The following is a 24125-nucleotide window of genomic DNA, read 5'->3' as shown; positions in this document are numbered from 1 at the left end:
GGCCTTGAACGGCCCGAAAGGGACAACGTGTGGACGGTCTGGAGAGGAGAGTTTTCAATTGAGGACTGGGGGGCTGACAAATGATTTCGATCTGGGCACCTTGATCAGATTGGATTGTTGCTGTCTTGGCGTTTGTCACGGTCACCGGCGTGACTCAGCGTGCACAACGACGTCAATGCCGTGTCATTGTACATGAGCCTAGCGGCACTAGGGTTTAGGGAACAGAGCTTAGACTGCAGATTGATTGGATGAATACTTGCTTAATCTAATTAGGCTCTCTCAAGTCAATGCACTAGTGTCTAATAGAATCAATCGCACAAGTTTAGTCAGTTGGCTAGTTCGCTAGGCGTGCCCAAGGGAGATTTTCTCCCCTCGATCGATTCTGCTTAGGCGCCGCGCACCACTGGGATCACTGGGGATCGACTGGAGGAGGCCCCCCGAAAACAAAAACTTGAAAGGACGGGTGGACCAATGTCAGGTCAGGCAAGGCACAGAAAGAGGAAAAGTCCCCCAAGCCCCGACCAGCAACGCTGCCCCAAACTTGGTGTTTTTGTGGCTTTCTCTTTCCAGCAACCTCATCGGCATCTTGCTGTATCCGCTTTTTCTGATCAGCTGTGTCTGGTTCCTCCCTTTTGGACTTCCCTATAATCCGTGTTATCGACTTCTCAGTGGGCGTTGAGCGGTGGCGGGCTGACTGCGTGTCGCCATCTCTCTGAAGGATCGCCGGACACGGGAACTCAAACTTCAACTCCGCTCAGTCAGCTCTCTGTGTCTACGCCTGCGCCCTCGCATACCTGCGCCTATCCAGTATCTCTGTCCCCCGTCACGGAACCTCATTATACTCGTGTCGTTGATGCAGCGTCCCCGAGGGCAGTGGTCACGCAATGTCTTCATCACAGCCTGGCTCGCGGCGCATCAGCTCCGTCAGTAACTCCAATACCGAGCCTTTCCCTTCGATACCCGAGTCGCCGGCCGGACCAAGTTCTACTAACAACAACAACACCACGACGACCAGCACCACGACTACGACGACCACCGTACATATCCCCCATCGCGGGAGACCCTATACCATAACCTCCACCCAACCCTCGCACCAAACCCCTACCGTCGTTGCGTCCACGCCCGACAACACTGTTATAACTAATGCCACCCTCACAAACCCGACCGTGACGAGAACCATCTATACTCCTCCTCAGATCAATCGATTGCGACCAGTAGGAATCAGGAGACTACCCTCTTCGAACCTGCGACAGGCAGCACAAGATGGGGATTCAACATCAAGTCGACCTCCCAGCCGCTCCGGGTCTGGTAGAAGACGTAGCAATTCTGCACCACAACGTACGAACTTGGGTGTTTCGGGCTCAGGCACATTAACGAGGCAAAGTACGCGACAGTCACTTCTACCAACTCTTGCCGAAACCCCATCGGCACCGAATCAAGAAGATGGCGCCGTGGATCGCGACGCCATGAACGAGAACGTGACCGGCGTTCCAGGTAGGAGACGGAGCATCGGCAATGCTGCCCGCTCCATCATCAGCAGAATGAGCGATACCTCGAGAGAGCGGCCAGGACCTGAATACGAAAACGAAGTTGTCGACTTACTCGATGTGCTCGGTAAGTTATGAATAATAGTGTGTTAACTTGGGCAATGCTGATTGAATTCTAGACCCCGAAGTCTCGACCCTGACTACGCTAAACAACGTCCAAAATTCCCTGTTTGTCCCAGATTTGGGCAGATGGATAAACCGAAGACCGACATACACACTGAGTCGTCGACCGACGCAGACCCGGAGACCCGACACAATTGAAGAAAAGGAAGTGGGTGTGCCTCCAGCTGGCACCGAAGGGGCTCCTTCAGAAGAGCCCCCCGTAGCAGTCCCAGGAGAAGAGGAATCGGTTGAGCCGACCCCCATGGAGCGGACCTGGTCGTACCAGCGCAAACCTCAGATGGAACGCACACACAGCATTTCGTCTGTCGTCACGGATTCGCACTTCGCCGTGCTACCGCATGGCGTCTCTCTAGAAGGATGGAGCGAGGAAGATAAGGAGGCTCTTGACGATCATGTCAGGCACATGCTACACTCCAAACGATCGAAATTTAAACAGAGAATGGTTGCATTTGGGAAATATATTCAGAAACGTGAGTTTGTCAAGAGCTGCCCGTGTTCGTGTCTATTTGCTAACTGTGATAACAGCACTTGGATTTTTCGTGTTTTTATATGCAACTCTAATTACCCTGTTTGGTTTGGCTTGGGTTCTTTTCTTAATCGGTAGGTTGGGATGCATGCTCTGGACACAATATCCTATGCTAATCGTGTTTCTTCAGGTTGGATCTACGTCGGAGACCGACAAGGATACACAATCAACGTAATCGACAACGTTCTTGTTGCTCTTTTTGCAATCGTCGGTGATGGCATGGCGCCATTTCGAGCGGTCGACACATATCACATGTGTTTTATTGCTCACTATCACCACCTGACGTGGAGGTTGCGCCGAGAAAAGGGGTTACCGAAACTGCACGACCGCAACGATCTCCCAGCTCAATCAGAAAAGGAAGTCGACCCCGAGTCTGGGGCTCCAGAAGACCATGAGTTTTCTGTTTTGACGCACAAGCAACAGCAAAGACTCATACACCACCAAGCCAAATTCTCCAAATCGCATTCCTTCTACAAGCCCCACGAGACAAGCACCCACTATGCTTTCCCGTTACGCTTGTTGGTGGCGATCGTTGTGTTACTGGACTGTCATTCACTCTTCCAGATCGCACTCGGTACCTGTACGTGGGCGATTGATTACCACACCCGCCCGCAAGCCCTGACTGCGACCATCCTGACGTGCTCCATCACGTGCAATATCACGGGCGGTATCCTGATCGCCATCGGAGATCGAAAGACGCGCAAGAAGGACGTGGCCTTGAAGATGGAGAGACAGGCCTTGACCGAGACAGCCATCAAGAAGGTGGAGAAGCACAAGCGAGAGAGGCTGGAACACGAGCACGAGCCTCAGATCCGGGATGCCAATTTCGAAGTTATTGACGAAGAGACTGCTGACCAGGTTCGGAGAAGTCATTAGGTATGGCTCTCAAGGCTACCCGTCCAATTGCCACAGAAACATGGCGTTAGGAGCGGTAGGCCTCTTCAGTTGGTGTTGGCGGATATGAACCCAATATGACAAGCAGTTGTGCTAAAGGGAAGCGATATATCCGCCCCCTAGCGACTGTAATGATAACCAGAGTATTTGCGGAAAGTTGAGTGATAGTAATACCAACCTTGCTCGACCACACCTTGTGGCCTCAGGATGTCTGAGCAGGCCGAGAAGTGTTGCAATGCATACTCGGGCTTAGTCCACCTATACCGAGTACTTGTACACATTGGAAGAGATGCAGCACCCAGCGCCTGATTGTAGCCATTAGGCTGATTCTCGGGGGCGCAGGAGATGAGTCGTTATTCGACCAGCGCAACTGGCTCAGCCTCACCAGGCACATATTGCAGGCCTGACACAGCCTCTGACCACCATCTTACTTTCCATCATGGCCCTCCCTTTTGCCTTCTTTCATTCTGACCTTTGCTCCTTCGTCTTGAGTACGTTGGCTCATACCAAAACTAGGGGATAAGAAGAGAAAGTATCGATAATGCGCCACTCGTGCTTTGGTATCTGCTGACCACTTTCCCCCGCTGGGAGCCTCGACCGGTCACATCCCCCTTTGCTTTTCGACGATCCTTCCAGGACTCGATCTCTCTGTCTTCTACTCCACAGATATGGCTGAGGCTGTTCTGGGCGTGGTAGCCGGCGGTGCGGGCCTCGCCAGCCTCGCGCTCCAGCTCTTCGAAGTGTCCCAGAAGCTGCACGAACTGCGGGCCAACATTCGCGACGCACCCGTCGAGATGCGCGAGATTCTCGACGAAGCCGACCTGCTCCGTACCATCCTCGCCGAATACCTCCACCTCTCTGGAGCGGCGGACAAGACCTGTTTGATGCCGACTCTGGTACAGAAGCAGGCCCTCGACCAGTGCCTGAAAGTCCTCGAGATCCTCCGGCATATGGCGCAAGAACTCGAAAGCACGATGCGAACTTCAAGCTCGAGGCGGGTGATGACTTGGGCCAAGGTCGAGGCTGCCTTTAACAGGAAGCGATTTGTGAAATTACAGAGCACGCTCGAGAGAGCCAAGTCGACCCTCGTCCTTGCGATATTGACCAATCCAACTTCGAGACCCGGTGCGCCCCAGAGGGAAGTCATACTCCAAGAGTCCACCGCAGAAGAACCTTCAGAGGCAGCTGGTCTTCCTTGTACGACATCTTTCGGTCTCGAATCGTCTGCTACGAAAAGGAGAATTGCAAATACCAGCTCCAGGTCTTGGTTTGCCAAGTACAATATTGGGATAGGAAATGTGTATATCAGAGGCCAGCACTCTCGGGATGGAGCTGAGACTACTAACAGTACCGCCGAGAACGGTCTCAAATTGTCTGTTTCATTTGCGTCCTGGATGTTCAACAATTTGGTTGCCTTCATGTTCGACTCTCGTCCACAAAGGTTCCAGCTGACGCTACAAATCAACCGCCTCGTTCCACCTGACGCAGAGATATTTCACCTTTGTGCTGCAGGTGACGCCATTGGCGTGGGAACGTCTATTGCCGGAGGAAAATCTTCCGCATCAGATGTTACATACGAAGGAGTGACTCCCTTGATGGTGCGTCGAGTCCAAAATAGTGTTGGAGTTGGTCTGCCACATAAGCTGAGGAGGAGGTACACTCACCACCTGCGGCACTGCTGACTATCAGGATACTGCAGGTTGCTGCGTACTACGGACATGCCGATGTGTGTCGTATCCTTCTCGACGCAGGTGCAGACACGACTACCACGGTACTTCGGAGCTATTACGGACACACAACTATTCAACTGTATGCCTCTTTCCCGGTCTCGCTGTCTTGGGCTGACCACTTTCCCCAGAACTGCTCTGCATTTTGTTGTGGGTGGCATGCCCCTTCCAGAGGCGTCGGTCATGGCCCTCTGGTCACATATAAATCCATGGAACACATATTGGGAGGGTTCCGTGACCGAATTCTGCTGGGAAGATCCCCAAATTGTGGCGAATTCGGACACTGTGCGTGCTCTCGTCGAGCATGAAAAGGACTGCGTTGAGTTTGGCTGGTCACCGGTGTCGGGCGATGCGGATCAAATTGACGGGCCCACGCACATGCCAGCTGGCCATCTGTCCCAAATCTCGCCAGAAGATTTTCAATGGCTGATAGCGCCCGAGAGGATCAACCTCGTCGGTCAGGAACTGGATCTTTACTATATGTCCATGGTCCTAATGCAGTGTCGCATCTGGCATGCCAATCTTCGCAGGATATACGTCGTTTTCTCACAAATCACAGATCTGTCGAGGTTGGCGACAATCCACACTATACCTGGTATGACTGTCCTACACCATCTCCTCCCCCGCCTGCCATTTGCCGAGGACGAACATCTGAATTGCCTCAGGATCATGCTCGAACGACTGGTGCAGGCTGGTGCAATCGAGATGGTCGAGTCTCTGCGCGTAGAACAACCGCTCACGTTAGCCGCCAGAGTCAGTGTTGATTTTTATGTATCCAGGTATGGTAGCTGGGAGCCAGAACGTGCCGCTGGCGCCCTGACTACCGGCTTGAACCTTTGGTTAGAGATACTGGGAAGGGCACAGGTGAAAATTGGCAGCTACCTCATCGGCCAACATAAGTATATCGCCAAGGGACCGATCGAGTGCCGCGTCCATCCAGACACTGTCGAGGAATTTCCTGAACATTTCCTTGACAAAAAGTGGTACGTCCAATTGTCGTGTCGCAAAGATGCGGATCTGATGGATGTACACAATCCCTCTGGTTTTCGCATCAAGGCCCAATACTATTCTGTCGAGAGTACCTATCCTGCACCGGGGGGTTGGCCCGGTGATGAGGCCGAGGGGAATAAGCAAACTTCGCAAAGCGTGGAGGACATGTGGGTTCACAACAGTGATGATGACTCAGAGCTAGAATCCAACGACGGCCAGACATGATCAAGATGTCTACTGAGGATGGCAATAATGGGACGTCGCCTGATGATAGGGGGAATGCACTCCACTGGCGACTGCGACCGAGGCTCCAGGGTGGTTTTGGTCTGCTAGGGCTACGATATCATGATGAAATGTGACAACGAAGACCGGAAGTGGAATCCATGGTATGGCTCGAGCTGTGGTGTTGGGATTGGAAACGGAACGCTTACAGATATGCTCATCGCCTGTGAATGGTGAGGAGTTCGGACCTTGAATGACAAACATACTTGACGAATATATTATGAACTGCGCTGCGAAGAACTATCCAAGAGAGAGTGCGAGAGAGGAGTCGATGACGAGTACAGGTTCAAGATCGAGAGAAGAGGACAAGGCAGTGTAAGACAGTTACATCAAGAAACACATCCCGGATCTGATCGAAGATGGCTTCTGCTAAGCCCGTGCATGATAAGATGCCAGCAGGGAATAAACAATGCCGACGACACGGTCTACGTCCCCTGGTGACCTACAGTAGAACATGTAGAAGGGTTAGACTAGAGGTCTATACCTCCCTCGTATCGCTGACCGGAGAGGGTCCCGGAGTGGTAGACTTGTCCTGACGAATGATTAGTGACGAGTGATCTATACTCCGTATCTCGCACGAGTACTTACTATTTAGTACCTGGTACGAGGTACATATATATATATACCAATGTACGTACGTTGTACGTTGTATTTGCTGCCTTATCAATCACCAAACATCGAGTGTGTGATGAGGCAAGGCTCTACCGAAAAAGGGAATTGGGGGGGGGGCAGGGGGGGAGCCGGATCAGGGAGAGAAAAGTGGATCCAACCACACATCCCCGGTGCCCCGTAGACTAACGTCCATGTAACTTCGCCTTCTTACTCCGAACAAAGACAAGATACGAAGCCAAGTGTACCTCGTACTCGTAGGACGAAGGGACGAGGGACGCGGGAGAGGCAGAGGATGAGGGACCTTGAATTTCCTCACAAGGACAAAGGACAAGGACAGAGACATACATACATACCGAGTACATAGCGCATCATTGAGGACACAGGTATGAGTAGCGATTTGATTGGATTGTACAGTTCTGCGACATGATGGTGTTCATGCTTCCCCTCCAATCCACATTTTCACAGACGGGGAGGGGGTTGAACACAGCACGAGTTGTTACGAGTAGGCCCATGGCCCATGGCTCATGGTGACGAAGCGCGACTTTATCCCCCCTCTGCTCCTACTGGCATACCTGCTTGTATTTCATCCAGTTCTTTTTTTTTTTTTTTTTTTTTTCTTTCCAAGACATGGTGACTTGCGGCCACCCTGCTTGCCGCTTATCGCTTATCAGCGCGGACTCGGTGGCGGTTGATTCTTCGATAGGACTATCAAAACAAAAACACCAAGACTGCTTTGACGAGAAAGCCTGATGCTCGACGTCCAAGGGATGAACAGGGATATTGCTGAGCGGACAAAACAGAAAGCTCCCGAGCACCTCCCCATCTTCATCATATCCGTATACACGTAGAGTCGAGGTGACGCACCTAAAGCTAAGGCTAGCCAGCCCCACCACTCACCCGCCATACTCAATCTTATAGCTCGACTGCCTCTCCCGGACCGACGCCTTGGGCAGCGCGATCCGCAACACCCCGTCCTTGAGCCGCGCTCGCATCCTGTCCATGTCGACCGGCTGGGGGAAAGTGAATGATCGGAGGAGCCGGCCTGCGTGGCGCTCAGAGAGTAGCAACGTTGTCGTCGGCTCGTCCATGTCACCGTACGAGGAGGATTCCCTGCGGTGCAGCTTGTTGGGTCTCGCAGGATCGGCCTGTTTGGCGGGAACTTTTGCGTCGTTCTCGCCGCTGCGTGGCTTGCTGCTTTCGACGGCATCGGTGTGTTCATGTTTATGGCCATGATCGTGTTCGTGCTCGTGCTCGTGCTCGTGATCCCGTGAACGGCTCCTTATGTCGACGGCCCTGGGCTTTGCACTACTGCCGTGACCACCACCCTCGGCGACAGCCGCGGCGGTGTCGCTGGTTCCTCTTTCCACCCGCGCGTCTCTGCCCGCCCAGATCCCAAAGTTGTTGCCCCATTCGTGGTACAGGTCCAGTTCCGGCACGTGTGCCTCGATATGCAGGCCTTGAGAGCCCAGTCTCTCGATCCTGATGTCGTTGGGGTTGTGGATGCCCGGGAAATCCCCTTCTAGAAAGTACGCTTCGGACGACTCCCTGACGGTGAAGTTCGGGAAGACGACGTCCTCCTCATACACCGACTGCCCTTGGCTGTGGCGTCGGTGGTGTTTCTGGTTGAAAACCGAGTCTAGCTCCCCGGATCCGAGGTAGTCGAATACCGAGCGTATAGACGAGCGGTGGTACGGGCCCCGCGAGTCGAATGTGACATGTGGCGGTTTCAACACTGTGTTGAGGTTCAATGGAGACATTGTGGTTGCTTTATATCGTCTGATCTGATGGTATTTAGGGACACTCCCTATTTTCCTATCTTTCGCTTCGGATGTCCCAACATACCCCTTTATGTATCCTCGTATTCCAGCACTTGGAGCCACCAACAATTGGTCACATGAGTATATATATGATGGCGAAGCAGTGTAACCGGTGAATCAAACCCAAGAATCACGTGGCAGAGCGGACCATTTCGGAGCTCACTCCACCTTGAAGCATCCAGCGATTCTCTATTCGTACAATAAGTGTCTTGGTATTAAGACTACCTTGAATGGTGGCTGCTTTTAGAGTAGTTGTATTCTGGCATTTAAGTGTGGTGTGATGGAAAAAGAGCCTCGGAAGCTCATCAAATTGTTGGTCGCGTGAGCTAGCAAAGTCTGGGGACATGACCGCCGGTGTGGCCAAGCTGGAGATGTTGCCTACCTGGGCCACCAGCGAGATACGAACAGCAGCGTGCCTCTTTGGGTAGGACACTATCATCAAAATGGGCATATTGTAACCGGACAGCTCCCTTGGCACACAGTCCGGATTTCATGGTGGAGGGTGGGTCCCCGACGCAGTCGAGACTGATTCGTATGAAATGGTTTGTGGCTGGCTCTGCCTCCCAATGTAGCTATGGTATGATCGTCGAAAGGCAGGGTACTTTGGCAAACGAAGCTGGTCAGTCTGCTCTTGCCCTCCTTGAAGGTATAGGCAGCCGTGCCTTGCGTGATAGAAGTTAGTTGATTCGCATGGTTACGCCCGGGGGATGCCAGAGATGGCATCAATCGCCAGTAACCGGCCGTATTCGAGAGTTCAGCCTCGCATCGTACCTTCTGTGAAAAGGCGTCCGAGCAACCTCGCAAGCAGGAGTAAAGGGCCGTAAACCAATATCCTGATTGCAAAGTGGTCGAGTTTCGAAGTGTCAACCTGATGCTCGTATACATCAACAAGCCCAACATTTATCATTGGACGGGCCGGTCCAGCAGGCTGATCTCTGTTGGAGCACCTGATGTCGAGGGACCCAGAAGTTTCTCCACCTCGTACCCCACAAGTATAAGAGCTTGTGTCTGTTCTCCTTTGACGACGCGTTGGGATCTATCCTCCCATAAACAAATCCATATTCATGACCAAGAAAAAAAGCAACAAAGAGAATCAGCAATGCCTGAACCACACAACGATGGCCTGCACTCCCTGAAAACCAACTTCGAGGTAGCCGCCATGGCCGCCAGTGGTGTTTATGCTGCCAACGAACTGGGCAAAGCAGTCGCCGAGGACTATAAGGACGCCAACGAGCACTATGTCAAGGCTGCTGTCGGCGCAGCGGTCGCTGTCGGAGCGTTCCATCTGCTCCAGAAGCAGAAACGGGAACGCGAGGAAGATGAGTACATCAGCAGCAGCGATGAGGAACAACATCATCGCCATTCACCTCGTCCACGTAGGCACTCACATCATGAACATCACCACGAGCACCTGGAGGGTCCAGGCCACACCAGACGACTTTTGGAGGAAGCCGTGGGAGCGTACAGCTTGGGCAAAGAGCTCCTGGGCGACAGGCGGCACCATGTAATCCACCTGATCACGGAGGCCTTGGGAGCAGTTGCCGCAGCGAGAGAAGTTAGCGAGAGGAACAAAGAAGTTCGAGAGATTTGATTCGATCAAAGCCGAGGGGGTTTGGGGTATTGACTTGCAGGAAGGAAACGGAAACAGAACCTGCAGAACCAGGCACTGGGGATGAAGTTGGGAAAATGACTCGCATGATGCAAATTGCTAGTGTCATTTTAGCGCCATTTTGATGCATTCTGGCATTTTAGCGGCAAAGGACAAGATGGGAATTTGTAATGACAGAGGGCTTATTGAAGGTCATGTGCAGGAGACTTGGCACTACAAATACTCGCATTGACATCTCAACTCATTCTTCTCTTTTACCTGCGTCTGTGAACATGACCTCCTTCCATTTCGGGCAACACTAACCCTCTAATTATACAATATCTACGAGGTATGCTTAATGTGATGCTTATTCAAGCTAGAGCCATTTTCTCACACCCCGAGGACACCCAAAAGCGTTGTGGCGTGAGGAGACCTCCGGGATATCGCCAGCCTCGCGTTTGTCCTGTCGATAACCCCCGATCACAACCGAAAGTCTCGTTACCGAGCTAAGCCTTTTTGCCTCGTCTCGCCCTGGCCTTGTCGCCTCCGCCTGGAGATGTCCAGGCGCGTGGAACCACTCCCGCGCAACTCTGTTTGCAATCCCAGTCCCCGGGGCACAGGCACAGTCACAGGCACATCGTCGACGCGGTCAATCTCCCTACCTACTTGTCCCTACACACTTGGACACAGCACGAGGTCGCGTCAGGCTATCGTCACACATCGATTTCCTCGGTTCTCCAAGGGAAATGATCTGCTCTTCGAACCACTTTTCTTGGCCCTTTCACCTTGTGTTTAGCCTCTAAATATGCTTGCCGAAGGTTCGGTGCGTATGACCAGTATTCTGTAAATGGAAGATATTCAGCCTCAGGAGAAGGAGGAGGAGGATGAAGTCGGGAGGGAGGATGTGCCGAGGCCTTTCCCTGACAGCTTTACAACGAACACCACATCCAGCCTGGCGATGGGTCACGACGCGAAATTCGCCATCGAGAATCGGGGGCATGAGACGAAGCGATCAATGGCACATTTCTTAGAATTTTTACCTTCCCCATCTGTAGCGTAGCACCCTCAGCGCACGGTAGCCACGACATTCACCCTTCGAAGCCTCCCTGTCTCTTTTTCTGCATTGGCTGTCTGATATTTGATCCTCAGTACTTCAAGGCTGGGGATCCACCAGCAAATCCATCCCTTCTGACACAGCGTGTCTCGATGCTTGCGTTTCTCGCAAAGGCCATCCATAATAGCTCAGTTCTAGTGTTTCTCCAAATCCATCCCTTCCCACACAGCGTGTCTCATATCAGGTAGTCCCAGTCTAGACACCCACATCCTGGACATGCTCAACATACCCCTTGGACCTATCCAACCCCTTGGGACTACCGCCCAACTCGACGACGTGGACATCATCGTCGTCATTGACCATGATCTTCTTGTCCCTGTTGTCCAGGACGCGCTCGCCAAAGACCTCGGGCATGGTCTCGAGCGTATGGCCCTTTGTCTCGGGGAAGAAGAAGAACATGATGAGGACCTCGACGGCGACCCACGCGACGTAGACAAAGTAGTACTTCCAGCCGATGGAGCTGAGCCCGATCGGGTTGACGAACTGGTTGAAGAAGAGGGACGCCTTGGTCGTGAAGACGGAGATGGAGAGGCCCATGGCGCGCAGGCGGTAGGGCAGGATCTCGGTCGAGTACAGGTACAGCGTCGGGATGAGGCAGAAGTTGTAGCCCGTGTTGAAGATGAAGATGAAGCCCAGCGACGAGCGGCCCGCGCTGGTCGACTTGTGCTCGTTGTAGAGCGCCACAGACGTCGCGAACCCCACCAGCGACAGCCACATGAAGGTGCCGCCGCCGACGAATAGGACCCGGCGGCCGACCTTGGTGGCGAAGATGACGGCGCAGAACGACGTGACGTAGTTGACTGTGGTGACGATGCCGTTGAGCCGCGTCTGTTCCTGCTGTCCCGTAATGCCGATGCTGTCCAGGATCTTGGGGAGATAGTACGAGATGAGACCCGTGCCGCTCCACTGCCCGAAGATGGCGAGGGCGATCAGGATCATGAGCCGCTTCCGGTTCTCGGGCGTCTGCACGAACAAGCGGAGTCCGCGGTGCTTCATCTGCTTCTCCTGTTGCAGCGCCTCGCACATTTCGTGGTACTCGGCAATGGGCAGGGGATGGTTCGGGTCGCCTCCGCCGTGGTGCTTGACCAGAATCGCAAAGGCCTCGTCGCCTCGGTCCTTATAGCACAGCCAGCGAGGTGACTCGTCGAGGAACCAGATCGCACTTGTCTGTATAAGTGCCGGACATGCCTGGAAAAGCGTGGGGAGACGCCACGCCCACGAGCTCGGGATGTTGACGCTGCCATACGCGACCCATGCCGCAAGCACGGAGCCGAGGGCGAAACTGCAGTTGTACATGGCGGAGAAGAAAACCCTGTGTCGCGGGTGGGCCAATTCGGCGAGAAGGATCGGAGCAGCAGCCAGGGCAAGACTGATGCCGAAGCCGACGACCACACGGCCGCCGATGAACAACCCAATGCTCTTGCTCACACATTGCAGAACGACTCCGAGCATCATGATGATGCTGCCGATGAAGATAGACCATCGACGGCCGAAGCGGTCGGACACAATGGCAGAGAATGGTGTCGACCCTATCGCACCCAGGGCATATGCTGAGCTCGTTATCCCGAGCAATGCCCCGTCTGGATGCCCAAACTGGTCCTTCCACCTGTCAATACCCTGAAGAGCGTTGAGGACGGAGCCATCAAAGCCATTCGTAGCGCAGACAACCAGGGTGGCTGGGGCCAGGACGAGGTAGAGCCTGATCAGCGCGGGTGTCAGGCCAAGGCCTTTCTTGTCTTCCAATGCAAGAACCTCCGACACTGTGAGTGTGGTGTGTGCGGCTGAATCCATTATGATGCGGAGTAAATGGGATGAAAAGGGGGGAGGGAGAATCGGCGACTAACTGAGACTTCCCAGGTTGCGAAAAGGACAAAGCTGCCAGCTTATGTAGCAAGCTGTATCCATATCCCAAGCTATATCTCCAACAGTGTCCCATATAATTAGCCATTGCACCGGGTTAGGACACAAAACCCAGCGATTGTAGTGGCAGCAATCGTTAGTTTAGCTCGACATCCAGCATGGCAATCCTCGCCAGTGATCCCATGCTCACACAAGACCATGCTGTAGTGTACCGTTCATACCCCGCCTCCTCTGCTGGCCGACCCATACCCACCACGTCTTGCTCCCCAATCTGTCTGTTCATTCCCCGTGGGGGAGAACCGAGACGGTGATCAACGGGGTAATGGTCCGGGTAGGTCACCAGGTACAAAGAGAGAGTCTCATCTCACAATCACGAACACGAAAACGGAGAGAAATCCTCGGTAGAGAACTCCTTAGGGGGAAAGAGACGATCGTCGTCCTGTGTTACGTCCCAGGGTCACGGGTTTTGTGCGTTGTATATCCATTTGTCTCTGCTTCGGCCAGGTAGCGCGCAAGATGGACAGAATTTGTTGTCGTATTGGACGAACTTTTCCAACCTTTTGGCCATTTCCCACTCGGTGCATTGCACGTCAGAAGAAGCTTGAGGTGGTCTGGTGGAATTGGCCACGCTGTTGAAGCTAGAAGCACTAGTTTCTTTGGGTTTGATAAACCACAAGCAGGTTGACCCTTGAACAGTTCTAGCGTGTGTGCGTGTTCACTGGATGATGGAGATGATGTTAGCAGCAGCTGTTTCCCTTTCTCTCCCCGCATCCCTGGGGCAGGTGGAGCTGGTAAGGCTCTCCACATAGCCTTGTGCCGAGTAGCCGGGGAGTTTCTTCATACTGACAGAGAAGAACCACCCAGGGGCGCGCTCCCATGGGGGAAGGTATCGAAATTTGCCTATAGGCTGAGCTATAGCGCGTGAGAGGGTCTCTTTAGCCGGGTGATATAAGCTTCTCGCAGATAATTGCATTGCTAGTCATCACCTCCATTGCCACGGAGCCGTGTCTAGAGGCGCAGAGGAGGACATTGGTGAGGAAAAGGGCCAGGCTAGTACATCACTTCCTGATCAACTGCTAGAGAGGTTGGAATCAAGCAAGTGTCAAAGCATATTTAGCGAAATGCTTGATGGGCCCCCAGGCTTGTGTACTATGCTGCATCTCAGGCTAAATTCCCAAGTGTCATGGGTGATATACTCCCTTACACACATACTCCATCTTGGGGACATCTGCGTGTTTCGATCTCCGTGTCGAGCCTTGTCAACGGACTTAGGTTTCCGTTTCGCATACTGCTACTCTTGAGGTGCTGGATGTTCTTGTGACTGAACACTGGCAATGCCGTTGTTCCACCTTCACAGCCTTCGAGTGTATCATGTCTTCTTTCAGGCCAACTTGAGATTCTCACCACTATATGCGAGAACCTGGGCACCCACTTATTGTCACAGTTTCTGAGCCGTAGAATCCGGCAATTGAAAGCCGTTCGTGACAGAGAGTTTAGTGCTTCCCTGAGAGGCACGTTGGAGGGCTTTGCGTACCGTCCATGACTCTTCGAGTTTCCTTGGATGTGTGGTGGCCAGTTCTACTGGACACTGAAAGAGTTGTATCAATGGTAGTGAAGATTTAGCTCGCACAAAGAAGGCCCCTCTAAATGGTTCGTGAAATATCACTCTCGCTCGGACTCAGTTGGATCAACCATGTCATGTCTTAGAAAGTTTCGAGTCATCTTTCCTGATTATGCCTGCATGCTGGAAACAATCGAGCATTTTCAGAATAGTACAGGTGATGAGAAAGGACGTTATTGACTTTGGAGCTGCGGAACTTAACTGCAAGCTGGACTGCGAGGAGGTACAGGTTGAAGCTCTAGTTCGAGTCGATACACGGGACCGTAAAGGAGGTCGTATCAGGCGAAAACAGGTAGCATAATAATGTTATCAGAGCAAATGCTCATCTGGTCCGAATGTCAGCCACCAAGCCACTAACGAAGTACTCCAACAGAACACTCAAAACGTCTAATTGATGCCCGGGTATAACCAGCAAGACTCCCTGTATGGAAAAAGGTACATGCACTCTTGCAGAAGTCAATATTCGTGGGCTGATTCTCCTAGTTGTCATGACGCTTGTCGGAGAATGGCCGTTGGTGTCAACAGTCGTGCCTGCGCTTCTCTCTCATTGGCAACGCGGTGTGGCTGCAATTACGGCAAACATGACAAGCCGAGTCAAGCGGGGGTCGGGGACAAGCACGTTGGAGTTGTAACCGTGAGTACGACTGGATCGTAGATCGAAACAACAAGTTGGGGGGAAAAGAGTGATTTGTTGTATAGTGCAAGAGGGACGCGGAAGTGAGGAAATGAGGGGAAGGGAAAATTATATGTACCGTAACATGTCACAATACTCGGTACATACATTCATACACTCATACACCAACCTCCTCCTAGCTAGCACGGCCACAAGCGAAGACCAACTCATATTCAGACTTACACTCACGCCTACAATCACCCAGCCATGGTCCTGAAAACATCGCACGATCAATATCCCCCCTTCGCCGAAGGCCTACGAACCGCACCCCTCGTCTCCATCTCACTCCCCAAACTCGAGGCTTACGATGAGGACGAGTCGCGCACTTTCTTCAAGGCCTCCAAGGAGCTCGGCTTCTTCTACCTGAGCATGGAAGGGTCCGCGCTGGGTGAGAAGATCGTGGCGCAGGCCGAACAACTGCACGCCCTGCAGAAGCAGTTCCACGCGCTGCCCAACGAGGAGAAGGAACGGTTTGCCCGGGAAAAGCTCGACCCTTTCTTTGGGTATCGGATCCTGGCTGAGCGGGAGATGGAAGACGGTACGATCGGGCGCAACGAGAATTATAATGTCAGTCAGCACCGATTCTCCGAAACGTCTTTTCAATTTTAGCTGACTTGTTTGTTTCCTGTTTTTCTAGATGCGTAAAGATGACCTCGTCGGCAATTGCAAGCCGCTGCCCTGCCCAGACCTCATCAAGCAGCACTGGACATTGTTGGGTGACTACGCCCGCAACTGTCGCGCTGCCATCGATCTCATGTTCACTCACCTCGAGAAGAACCTTGAACTCCCTATCGGCACCCTGGCCAAGCTGCACCGCATTGAGGAGCGATCCGGCGACCACGTGCGCTTCAACAAGTCCGCACCGGGCAAATTCGACGAGAAGAGGGCTCGGCTGGGTGAGCACACCGACTTTGGCTCCCTGACCATCTTGTTCAACTGGATGGGCGGCCTGCAGATCCGCCTGCCGGACACCAGCGACTGGGTCTACGTGCGTCCAGTGCCTGGCTCGGCCGTGGTCAACCTGGGGGACGCCCTGGTCAAGTTCACCGCCGGCTTGCTACGGTCCAACGTCCATCGCGTTGTGCCGCCGATGCCCCCGCAGGACAAGATCGACCGGCACAGCCTGGTGTTTTTCTCCCGCCCGGAAGACGCCGTGGTGCTGCGGCGCCTCAAGGGCGGGCTCATCGACAAGCAGCCCCAGACGCCGAAGGAGGAGATGGAGTTGACCAGCGAGGAGTGGATTCTGAGACGGAGCGTCGGGGATCTCAAGGGTGTCTACACGCACCAGGGTGGTCTGGAGCTGCGGTTTCCCCTGGTGGAGGGCAAAGCCTGAGCCGGTGGCGGTCGACATCCCTTTTGATTTTCTTGCCTATGCGAAGTGTTGATGTAGTCGTGGAGGTATAGTTCCAAGTAGCGTAAACGTCATTGGTATAAGAAAAAGAATGGATCCAAAATGTTGGTGTCTCTTGAAGACCCTCTTCGCGCCTTAAGCCGAAAATGGACTTGTTCGCGAGGCTTTCGGCCGTGACTGCAATCAACATTACCGAGTACCATCCTACCATCTTCATTCTCTTGATGTCCCTTGTTCCCCGTGAATCTTATACTCGCCATTTCACCTCCAATGATGTCAATCACCACAACATGCTTCCTGCCCACGAGACGATCTGCAGCTAGGCAGCAACGATTCTATGGGCTGCCAAATTCAGTCCCCCGGACTTTGAGAGTATACGTCGGAGGTTGAGTTCATCCGCACTTTCTTTCGATGCGTCGTTGAAGAGGTTGCCCCAGATCTTTGAATCGCTTCTGTGGATCTATGGATGGTAGCAGTCCGCGTTATACGCGGAGGAGGGGGGAAAAATATGCATATGCGTTACAGTATATATAACCCCCCGTCACTCTCATTGAGCTCCCTGTGGTTCTTCCACCACTTTGTAGATACATAGACAAGAGACTTGATCATGGGGAATACATATGACTATGACGATGAAAAGGGCCCTGCACTGTCCACACACCATTGCTGCCGTGGTATCCAGCCTCGCCAGCCAAGCAGACAATGCCATCCAGGCCCGACCTATCAGCTGAGTTCGAGCACAGCGGGCACGCAATATCAAACGGGAGGTCGATGCCACCACTACCAACACCACTGCCAGCCTAATCACCAGCAAAATAACCGCAAGTCGCACAAGTCATGCTGCTGCCATCGCGCCAACCACAGCCACAGTCACGACCACAATAACCATCAGCACCACCACCACCCCCAGGGACCATGCCAGTGCTACCGCTGCCAGATAAGCCGCGGCGAACCCACACTGCACCCCGCCATCGGGATCCCCCTGGCCATCGCGACGGGCGGCCTCTCGTACGCCGCGATGTGCATCTATCGCGGCTACAGAGGCTACCGTGACCGAGCAGCGCGGGAGACAATCAGAGACATTGTTCCGGAGCAGGGTGGCCGTGTTCCTGAACAAGCAGCAGCAATAGTAGTGCGGGGCATCGCTGATGTTGAACATGACGCTGGGCCTCGAGCCACCGTCTCCTTGGGCATGCCTGATGCGTCTCTCGCAATGGAGGCGCCGCCGCCCAGGTATACCGAAATTGATAATGGTCAAATGACCAGCGATGCAACTCAGAAGATGTGAGAAAAATGAAGTGAGAAGAAGCAATGTGGAAGATGTACAGAGACGGCGCGAAAGGAACACTGTAAAACAATATGCATAATGAATGATCTTCGTCCAGGACAAAATTTCTTTCCATTCTTCTCTAGTGTGGGAGTATCCTAGAAAACACTCACGTCCCATTCACCCGCTTTTCTCGGGCCCGGGAGCGTGCTCGGCCCTCTGGGGACGAACTTGCCGTACCCTTTCTTGCCCAGCAGCCCACCGCCGTCTCGGTCCCATACCACCTCGCCCCTGAGGATGGTATACCTCGGCCACTGATTGAGGTCCATCCCCTCAAAGGGTGTGTAGTCCACATTGTGGTGGAGCATCGAGTTGGTGAGCTTGAACGTCCCCAGCTTGCCGGGCGGATACCAGATGGTGAGATCGGCGTCGCTGACGCCCGGCAAGATTGTGCCTTTCTGTGGGTACAACCCGTACAGCCGCGCGGCGTTGGTGCTGGTCACTTCGACAAACTTTTGCAGGGGGAGTCTGTTCGCACTCAACGTCAGTGCGAGACGGGTCTCGATCCCGGGACATCCGTTGGGGATGCCGCTGAATCGGCCCTCGGGGTACTCCGCGCTGATGATGGATTTTTTGCCCTTCTCGTAGTCTTCGTACATGAAGGGGCAGTGGTCGGACGAAAGCACGGTGAATGTGCCGTTGGCGAGACCTATCCAGATGGCGTCGTGGTCGTGGGCAGACTCGCGAGGCGGAGGGGAACAGACGCATTTCGCCCCCTCAAAGTCTGGTTTATCCAGGTCGTCGCGGGTCAAAAAGAGGTATTGTGGACATGTCTCGGCGTACACGGGCAGTCCACGCGTTTGGGCGTTACGAAGATGGGCTGCGGCGCTGGGCGATGACACGTGGACGACGAGGCTGGATCGGCGTGCTGGTTAGCCAACCAGCCCATGCCTTTTGCAAACCAAAAGGAGGATGTAATGGTGATGACTTACATAGGAGCATCCATGAGCTCAGCCAGAGCAATCGCCCGATTCGTTGCCTCCGTCTCCACGATCTGTGGCCGGGATGTGGCATGGTACTTTGGAGCATACAGCTTGCGCTCCTCCAGCTTCTTGGTCATCCAGGTCAAGACGTCTCCATTCTCCGCGTGAATCATGGTGGTGATGCCTTCTTTTCTCGACGCCAGCAACACGTCAAGGATCTCATCATCTCGCAGCTGCAGGGCCGCGTAGGTCATGTATATCTTGAGCGAGGAGATGCCGAGTTCTCGCAGACGTGGAAATTCCGACAGCGCCTGTTCTCCCGGGTGGCCGACGAGCATATGGAACGAGTAGTCCGTGTAGCAGTTGTCCTTGGCCCGGGCCTGCGTGTCCTCGAGGACTTGGAGGAGGGAGGGCATGGTTTTCGCTTGAGGCGCAAACGCTCTGAGAGGTGGTAATCAGCGTTAGCCCCTGTACGGGTGGTCTCGACGTACACTATCGTCGTGGTCCCTCCACAAATACTGCTCCTGGTGCCCGTCTCAAAGTTGTCCGAGCTCCTCCCCTTACCGCCGAACAGCGCGGGCTCTTCGAGGTGGACATGACAATCAATGCCGCCGGGCTACAAACACGGGAAGTTGTTTTGTTCAGCGTTTTAAATCCTCACCAGCGCCACCAGAACACGAACAACCAGACAGAATACAGCATACCATGACATAGCCGCCTTCGGCATCAATCACCCTCTTCGCACTACTGGGGCCCAGCACGCCCGGTGGGGCCAGAAGCGCGATCTTGCCATCCTTGATGGCGATGTCGTAGTTCGCCGTGTCAGAGGCAGTCACCACGAGTCCGTTGACGACAAGAAGGTCGAAACCGTCCATGATGGACAAGCAGTTAAGTGGTGGCAGCTGCGCCAGCAAGTCAGGAGATACGGATGCATGGTGGCACTTAACTCTGGCCTTGATTGATCAAGTCCGATAGTTTTACGGGTGGTGACCGTGTCTCCACGGTGCCGGTGCCGACAAATGGACCTTCATCATTGAACTGGCCATCTGGGGAAGAGGAAGCGAAGCTCTGCGTGTCTGATAAGGAACCTCGCGCAAGTCCGCATGAACCCAAAAAGGATTAGCGTCGATACTTCTGTTTCTCCAGTTTCTCCGCAGCGGGCAACACCGAGGTTGTTTACTCCACCGTACCCTGCGCTTTGTACATAATGGTCCTCCCTACAGCATCCTCTACCCAACGAGCCAATACCCACTTCACACCTTGTTGGCACATACGGTCGCGATCTATGTTCTTCTTACAGACTACCTCAATCTATGCAGGTATCTATCGGTAGAGGAGTCCGCCTAGATACGCGTCGATCTTGTCAACAACGTCTCCCGTACCGAGACCAAACCTAGCACCGATCCATCCATCTGGCCTCACCACCAAGACAGCCCCGGAATCGACCTCGACTCCATATCTCTGGTAGGCCTTGCCACCGTCGACATCATAATACACTCGGCCTAGCGGATCAGTCCCCAGCTCGAACCAGGCATTGCCGACCTTCTCAGGTAGAATGGTGAGGAAGTCTACAGGCCATTTTCGAGACGGGGTTGTTGAGGATCCGTTGAGATGCGCCCCGTTTGTTGTTGCTGCTGTTCCCGGAACCCTATCGAGTCTCAAGTGTTGGTTCTTTTGCACGTCTTCCTTCATCTTGAGAAACGAGCTCTTCACCCCAGCCGATCTGCCCATAAAGACGACAACATAGAATCTCGCTAGATTTGCCATCAGAGTGTGCAGCCACACCGGCTCCCACAGTGCAGGAGTCAACACTTGGACATCTGGAGCGCGGTATCCTGCGATGGCCGGTGCTGGGATGATCGATCGCTTGGCCACCAGCTCTGCGTCCTCCTCACTGACATCCCTTGAAACAGCAACGTTCGGTTCAAAGCCAATGGTCAAGCCGGTATTGAATCCTTTGGCTTCCTGCAGTATCCTTCCCAAAACGACATTCGGGTCCTCGGTTTTATCTCCCGGCCAATCCTTTGGCAGCCGCCCGGAGACGAGGACGCTGATATCCTCGTCGTACTTGATGAGTTTGCGCGCATTCGGTCTTCTCTCCTGCTCGTACGTCTCGAGCACTTCTCTCTTCAGCACTCCCGTCAACACCAGCGCTAGCTTCCAGCCCAGATTCACCGCGTCGTGCATGCCAGCATTCATCCCCTGGCCTGCTCCCGAGCTGTGGCTATGGGCAGCGTCGCCAGCGATAAAGACCGCCTCCTTGGCCCAGAAATTCCTCGCCACACGCTGTCCGACACTGTACACACTCGCCCAGTCTACCCTCTCGTATTCAATCTCGAAGGGCTTGACGGACAGCTTTGCCTCTTGCAAAAACACCTCCTGATTGAGCTCCTTGTAGAGTTTCCTCCGCTCGTCGTTCAGCGCGAATCCGATCCTCGTGGCACCGTGGTCGAGCGGGATCCAGAGGACATTGCCGTACAGAGGACTCTCGATGGCGCCGTAGGACCTGGGCTTGGGCATCGTCGTGCTTTTGAGGACGCCGTCAATCCTGACCCACTTGTCCTCGGTGCGGTCTCCGTCAGATTCGATCCCCGCGGCTCCGCGCACCAGCGTCCTCGACCCGTCACAGCCGATCAGATAGCGGCACTTGACGGTATATTCCCTGTCCCTACCCTCGCCCGCGCTGCGATCCAGGATCGTGGCCTTGACCCTCCCCCTGCCACCAGCCTCGACCGACTCGTCCACGGCGAGGTCCACAAACTTGCAGTTCTCGGCGACCGTGAGGCCCAACCGTCCCAGCTCGGCTCGGAAAATGTCCTCGACAAACTTCTGCCGCAGTACGCTCGCAAACGTGAACCGTGTGTCCTCGAGGCCCTCGACGAAACTCCACCCCCGCCCAAACACCTCGGTGCCCGTCGTGTCGTACGCGGCGCTCGACCGCACCGCCACGCACTGCTGCGTGATCTGGTCCGCGAGTCCCATCTGCGCCAGGATCTCCATCGACCGCGGCCAGAACGTCACGGCCCGCCCAAAGTTCTCCTGCACCGGCTTGGGGTGCATCTCGACCACGTGCACCGAGATGGGCGTCGCAGATGCATCCGGGTTGATCGGCGCAGACGAGAATCGCCGCAGTTGGTACGCTAGGTTGAGACCCACGGGGCCGCCGCCGACGATGAGCACGTCGACGTCGACGTCCGCAACCCCTGTGGCGGGCGTTGAGGATGTCATTCTGACTTGAGCGTGGTTCCCCCTGGTTTGTTTGTTCGCAAAGCTTGCCGCTACAACTTTACTATTCTTTCTGCCTTTATTCCCTCCTTGAAGGACAAGGCCCTACCGGCCCTTTGTAGACCGTGTAAGCTGACTTGACTGGCCTGGCGATCACCAGCAAGATTAAGGCGATGAGCCGGCCGATGTTCAGAGGACTCGTCGCTTAGCGCAGCACCCACAACGTTGATTCAAATCTAGGGGCAGGCACGCAGAGATGTGAATCAATCAATAGAGCAAATTGGCAAGCAAGCGGTCATACCGTCTTTCTTTTGCTATTCATTCCATTCTCCATTGGCAATTAATTTACATGAACCCGGCAGTCACCTCCATCCTGCAAGTCTGAGGCACCAACCACAAGGCTGAACTGGAGTGATAAGCGACGTCGTTCTCCGTGTAAGAGAATTCAAGGTATGATGGCAAGAGTGGGTTGATCGAGTGCGACGCAGATGTCCGGAGCCGTCAATGCAAGTCAAGGTTACAAAGTACATGTCCGTTTGTTTCTCCAGGATCCACGACGGGTGACAAACAAGAATGTATATGCGAAGGCCCCAAAATAGTTCTCATGGACATGGACAACAAGGACAAAACCCGAAGCCTGACCGAGTGGTGGATGCTGAGGTCGCACGGGATCCAGACGGCCATCCTTTCCTCCAACCATTCAATTTCATGCTGTTGTCTCCGAACGGCTTGTCCTCCCCATCATGATGTTGATGGCCCCGCTGGTCGAGAAGGAGGAAAAGAGCAATTGTAGTGCCTCTGCTCGATGAGCTGCCCATTGTGGAAATCCAGTAACACGGCGATCCTGCTCTGCATTTGCAGGCCCTTTCTCAAATGGTCGCCACAATCCTCTTCTATAGTGGCGGTCCAGAGCAGTTCCACCGCCACTTTTGCCTTGACATTCATCCCAGCAATTCCGTTACCGGGTGGATTTGGTACTGAGTTCCCGTCCTCTTCAGACCCTGTTTGCCCAGAGGTTGTGGTTGGGCGAAGATGAGCCGAGACCGAAACAACCATATCGCCCATCACTTCGTACTTGGTGTCTGTGAAGTATTCCCCCAAGGGTCTCGTAGTGGCTCGATGGGCGGTCAAATACTCTGTTCTGGCTCTAGCAGTGAGCATGTGGGGAAACTCGTAGAGATTAGCACTACTGTGGATGAAAGGATAAAGGTCTGTTGTCGCCACGTCAGGCATCGACTGAGCCGGAGAGAAGTAGAATGGGAGGATCAGATTGACGAGGGTGATGTAGTACTGCTTCTCGAGTATCGAGCAGGGGGGTAGCGATGCCGTCGATGCCGCCATGATATTTTCACAGAAAGCTCTGGAACCCCTGGGATGGGGAATGATCGATATAGTCACTGAAAAGAGATGTTGGAGTATGACGACAATGAGAATGTGGTATCAAGATAATATGGCCATATAGCAATGTCTTCTGTCAGTCATCAGTTGATATATCTGATAAAGCTACGGTCAAGGTCGATGTGAAGTCTTCATGACCTGAGATGGAGTCGTTGGTGCCTGCTTCGTTCCTGGCGAAGGTGATTGGGAAAGCGCGCTCAGAGCGATCAGTCTACAGACACGAGGTGGCAGGAACAAATACTAGACATCGCTGGCAGGCAGGGACCAATGACTGCAGCGGGACGAGGAGATGAGGCATGCTCATAAGTTAATATTGGTGGACTCAAGAGAACTATGGACTCTGGTCGGCTGGATACATGGTACCACACAGCACGAGGAGATGGAGTGCAATATCAACAAAATTACTCTCACAGAGCAAGGTCATCCTTTTATGGACCTCGTCGTTTTCCAAAGGATTCTGACACGCTTTGACTTCACACAGGCTGGCTCATCTGGCCCTTGAGCAATCGTGGCATCGCGATCCGGGG

General features: G+C 53.8%; 10 protein-coding genes across 10 annotated transcripts; 4 read left to right on the top strand and 6 right to left on the bottom strand.

Moving 5' to 3' along the window:
* Nucleotides 1-884: 884 nt before the first annotated feature.
* On the top strand, nucleotides 885-3072 carry AYO20_02853 (hypothetical protein; the record flags this gene model as incomplete). The annotated part of the gene is made up of 4 exons (XM_022641157.1): nucleotides 885-1614; nucleotides 1667-2140; nucleotides 2196-2270; nucleotides 2327-3072. The coding sequence occupies 4 exons, from the start codon at nucleotides 885-887 to the stop codon at nucleotides 3070-3072; spliced, it is 2025 nt and encodes a 674-aa protein (XP_022503032.1).
* A 686-nt stretch (nucleotides 3073-3758) lies between these two features.
* On the top strand, nucleotides 3759-6032 carry AYO20_02852 (hypothetical protein; the record flags this gene model as incomplete). The annotated part of the gene is made up of 3 exons (XM_022641156.1): nucleotides 3759-4688; nucleotides 4790-4899; nucleotides 4949-6032. The coding sequence occupies 3 exons, from the start codon at nucleotides 3759-3761 to the stop codon at nucleotides 6030-6032; spliced, it is 2124 nt and encodes a 707-aa protein (XP_022503031.1).
* A 1562-nt stretch (nucleotides 6033-7594) lies between these two features.
* Nucleotides 7595-8458, bottom strand: AYO20_02851 (hypothetical protein; the record flags this gene model as incomplete). Its single annotated transcript, XM_022641155.1, has 1 exon — nucleotides 7595-8458. The coding sequence occupies one exon, from the start codon at nucleotides 8456-8458 to the stop codon at nucleotides 7595-7597; it is 864 nt and encodes a 287-aa protein (XP_022503030.1).
* Nucleotides 8459-9617: 1159 nt separating this feature from the next.
* On the top strand, nucleotides 9618-10109 carry AYO20_02850 (hypothetical protein; the record flags this gene model as incomplete). Its single annotated transcript, XM_022641154.1, has 1 exon — nucleotides 9618-10109. The coding sequence occupies one exon, from the start codon at nucleotides 9618-9620 to the stop codon at nucleotides 10107-10109; it is 492 nt and encodes a 163-aa protein (XP_022503029.1).
* Nucleotides 10110-11415: 1306 nt separating this feature from the next.
* Nucleotides 11416-13011, bottom strand: AYO20_02849 (hypothetical protein; the record flags this gene model as incomplete). Its single annotated transcript, XM_022641153.1, has 1 exon — nucleotides 11416-13011. One exon carries the CDS (start codon nucleotides 13009-13011, stop codon nucleotides 11416-11418), a length of 1596 nt encoding a protein of 531 aa, XP_022503028.1.
* A 2570-nt stretch (nucleotides 13012-15581) lies between these two features.
* Nucleotides 15582-16707, top strand: AYO20_02848 (hypothetical protein; the record flags this gene model as incomplete). Its single annotated transcript, XM_022641152.1, has 2 exons — nucleotides 15582-15941; nucleotides 16012-16707. The coding sequence occupies 2 exons, from the start codon at nucleotides 15582-15584 to the stop codon at nucleotides 16705-16707; spliced, it is 1056 nt and encodes a 351-aa protein (XP_022503027.1).
* Nucleotides 16708-17560: 853 nt separating this feature from the next.
* On the bottom strand, nucleotides 17561-17884 carry AYO20_02847 (Protein PRY2; the record flags this gene model as incomplete). The annotated part of the gene is made up of 1 exon (XM_022641151.1): nucleotides 17561-17884. The coding sequence occupies one exon, from the start codon at nucleotides 17882-17884 to the stop codon at nucleotides 17561-17563; it is 324 nt and encodes a 107-aa protein (XP_022503026.1).
* A 266-nt stretch (nucleotides 17885-18150) lies between these two features.
* AYO20_02846 (hypothetical protein) lies at nucleotides 18151-19850 on the bottom strand (the record flags this gene model as incomplete). Its single annotated transcript, XM_022641150.1, has 4 exons — nucleotides 18151-18907; nucleotides 18985-19416; nucleotides 19467-19591; nucleotides 19680-19850. 4 exons carry the CDS (start codon nucleotides 19848-19850, stop codon nucleotides 18151-18153), a joined length of 1485 nt encoding a protein of 494 aa, XP_022503025.1.
* Nucleotides 19851-20298: 448 nt separating this feature from the next.
* Nucleotides 20299-22203, bottom strand: AYO20_02845 (hypothetical protein; the record flags this gene model as incomplete). Its single annotated transcript, XM_022641149.1, has 1 exon — nucleotides 20299-22203. The coding sequence occupies one exon, from the start codon at nucleotides 22201-22203 to the stop codon at nucleotides 20299-20301; it is 1905 nt and encodes a 634-aa protein (XP_022503024.1).
* Nucleotides 22204-22941: 738 nt separating this feature from the next.
* On the bottom strand, nucleotides 22942-23541 carry AYO20_02844 (hypothetical protein; the record flags this gene model as incomplete). Its single annotated transcript, XM_022641148.1, has 1 exon — nucleotides 22942-23541. The coding sequence occupies one exon, from the start codon at nucleotides 23539-23541 to the stop codon at nucleotides 22942-22944; it is 600 nt and encodes a 199-aa protein (XP_022503023.1).
* Between the last annotated feature and the right edge of the window lie 584 nt (nucleotides 23542-24125).

Source organism: Fonsecaea nubica (genome assembly GCF_001646965.1).
Source record: "Fonsecaea nubica strain CBS 269.64 chromosome Unknown Scaff12, whole genome shotgun sequence".
NCBI lineage: Eukaryota > Fungi > Ascomycota > Eurotiomycetes > Chaetothyriales > Herpotrichiellaceae > Fonsecaea > Fonsecaea nubica.
This window is presented reverse-complemented; position numbering and strand designations above follow the sequence as displayed.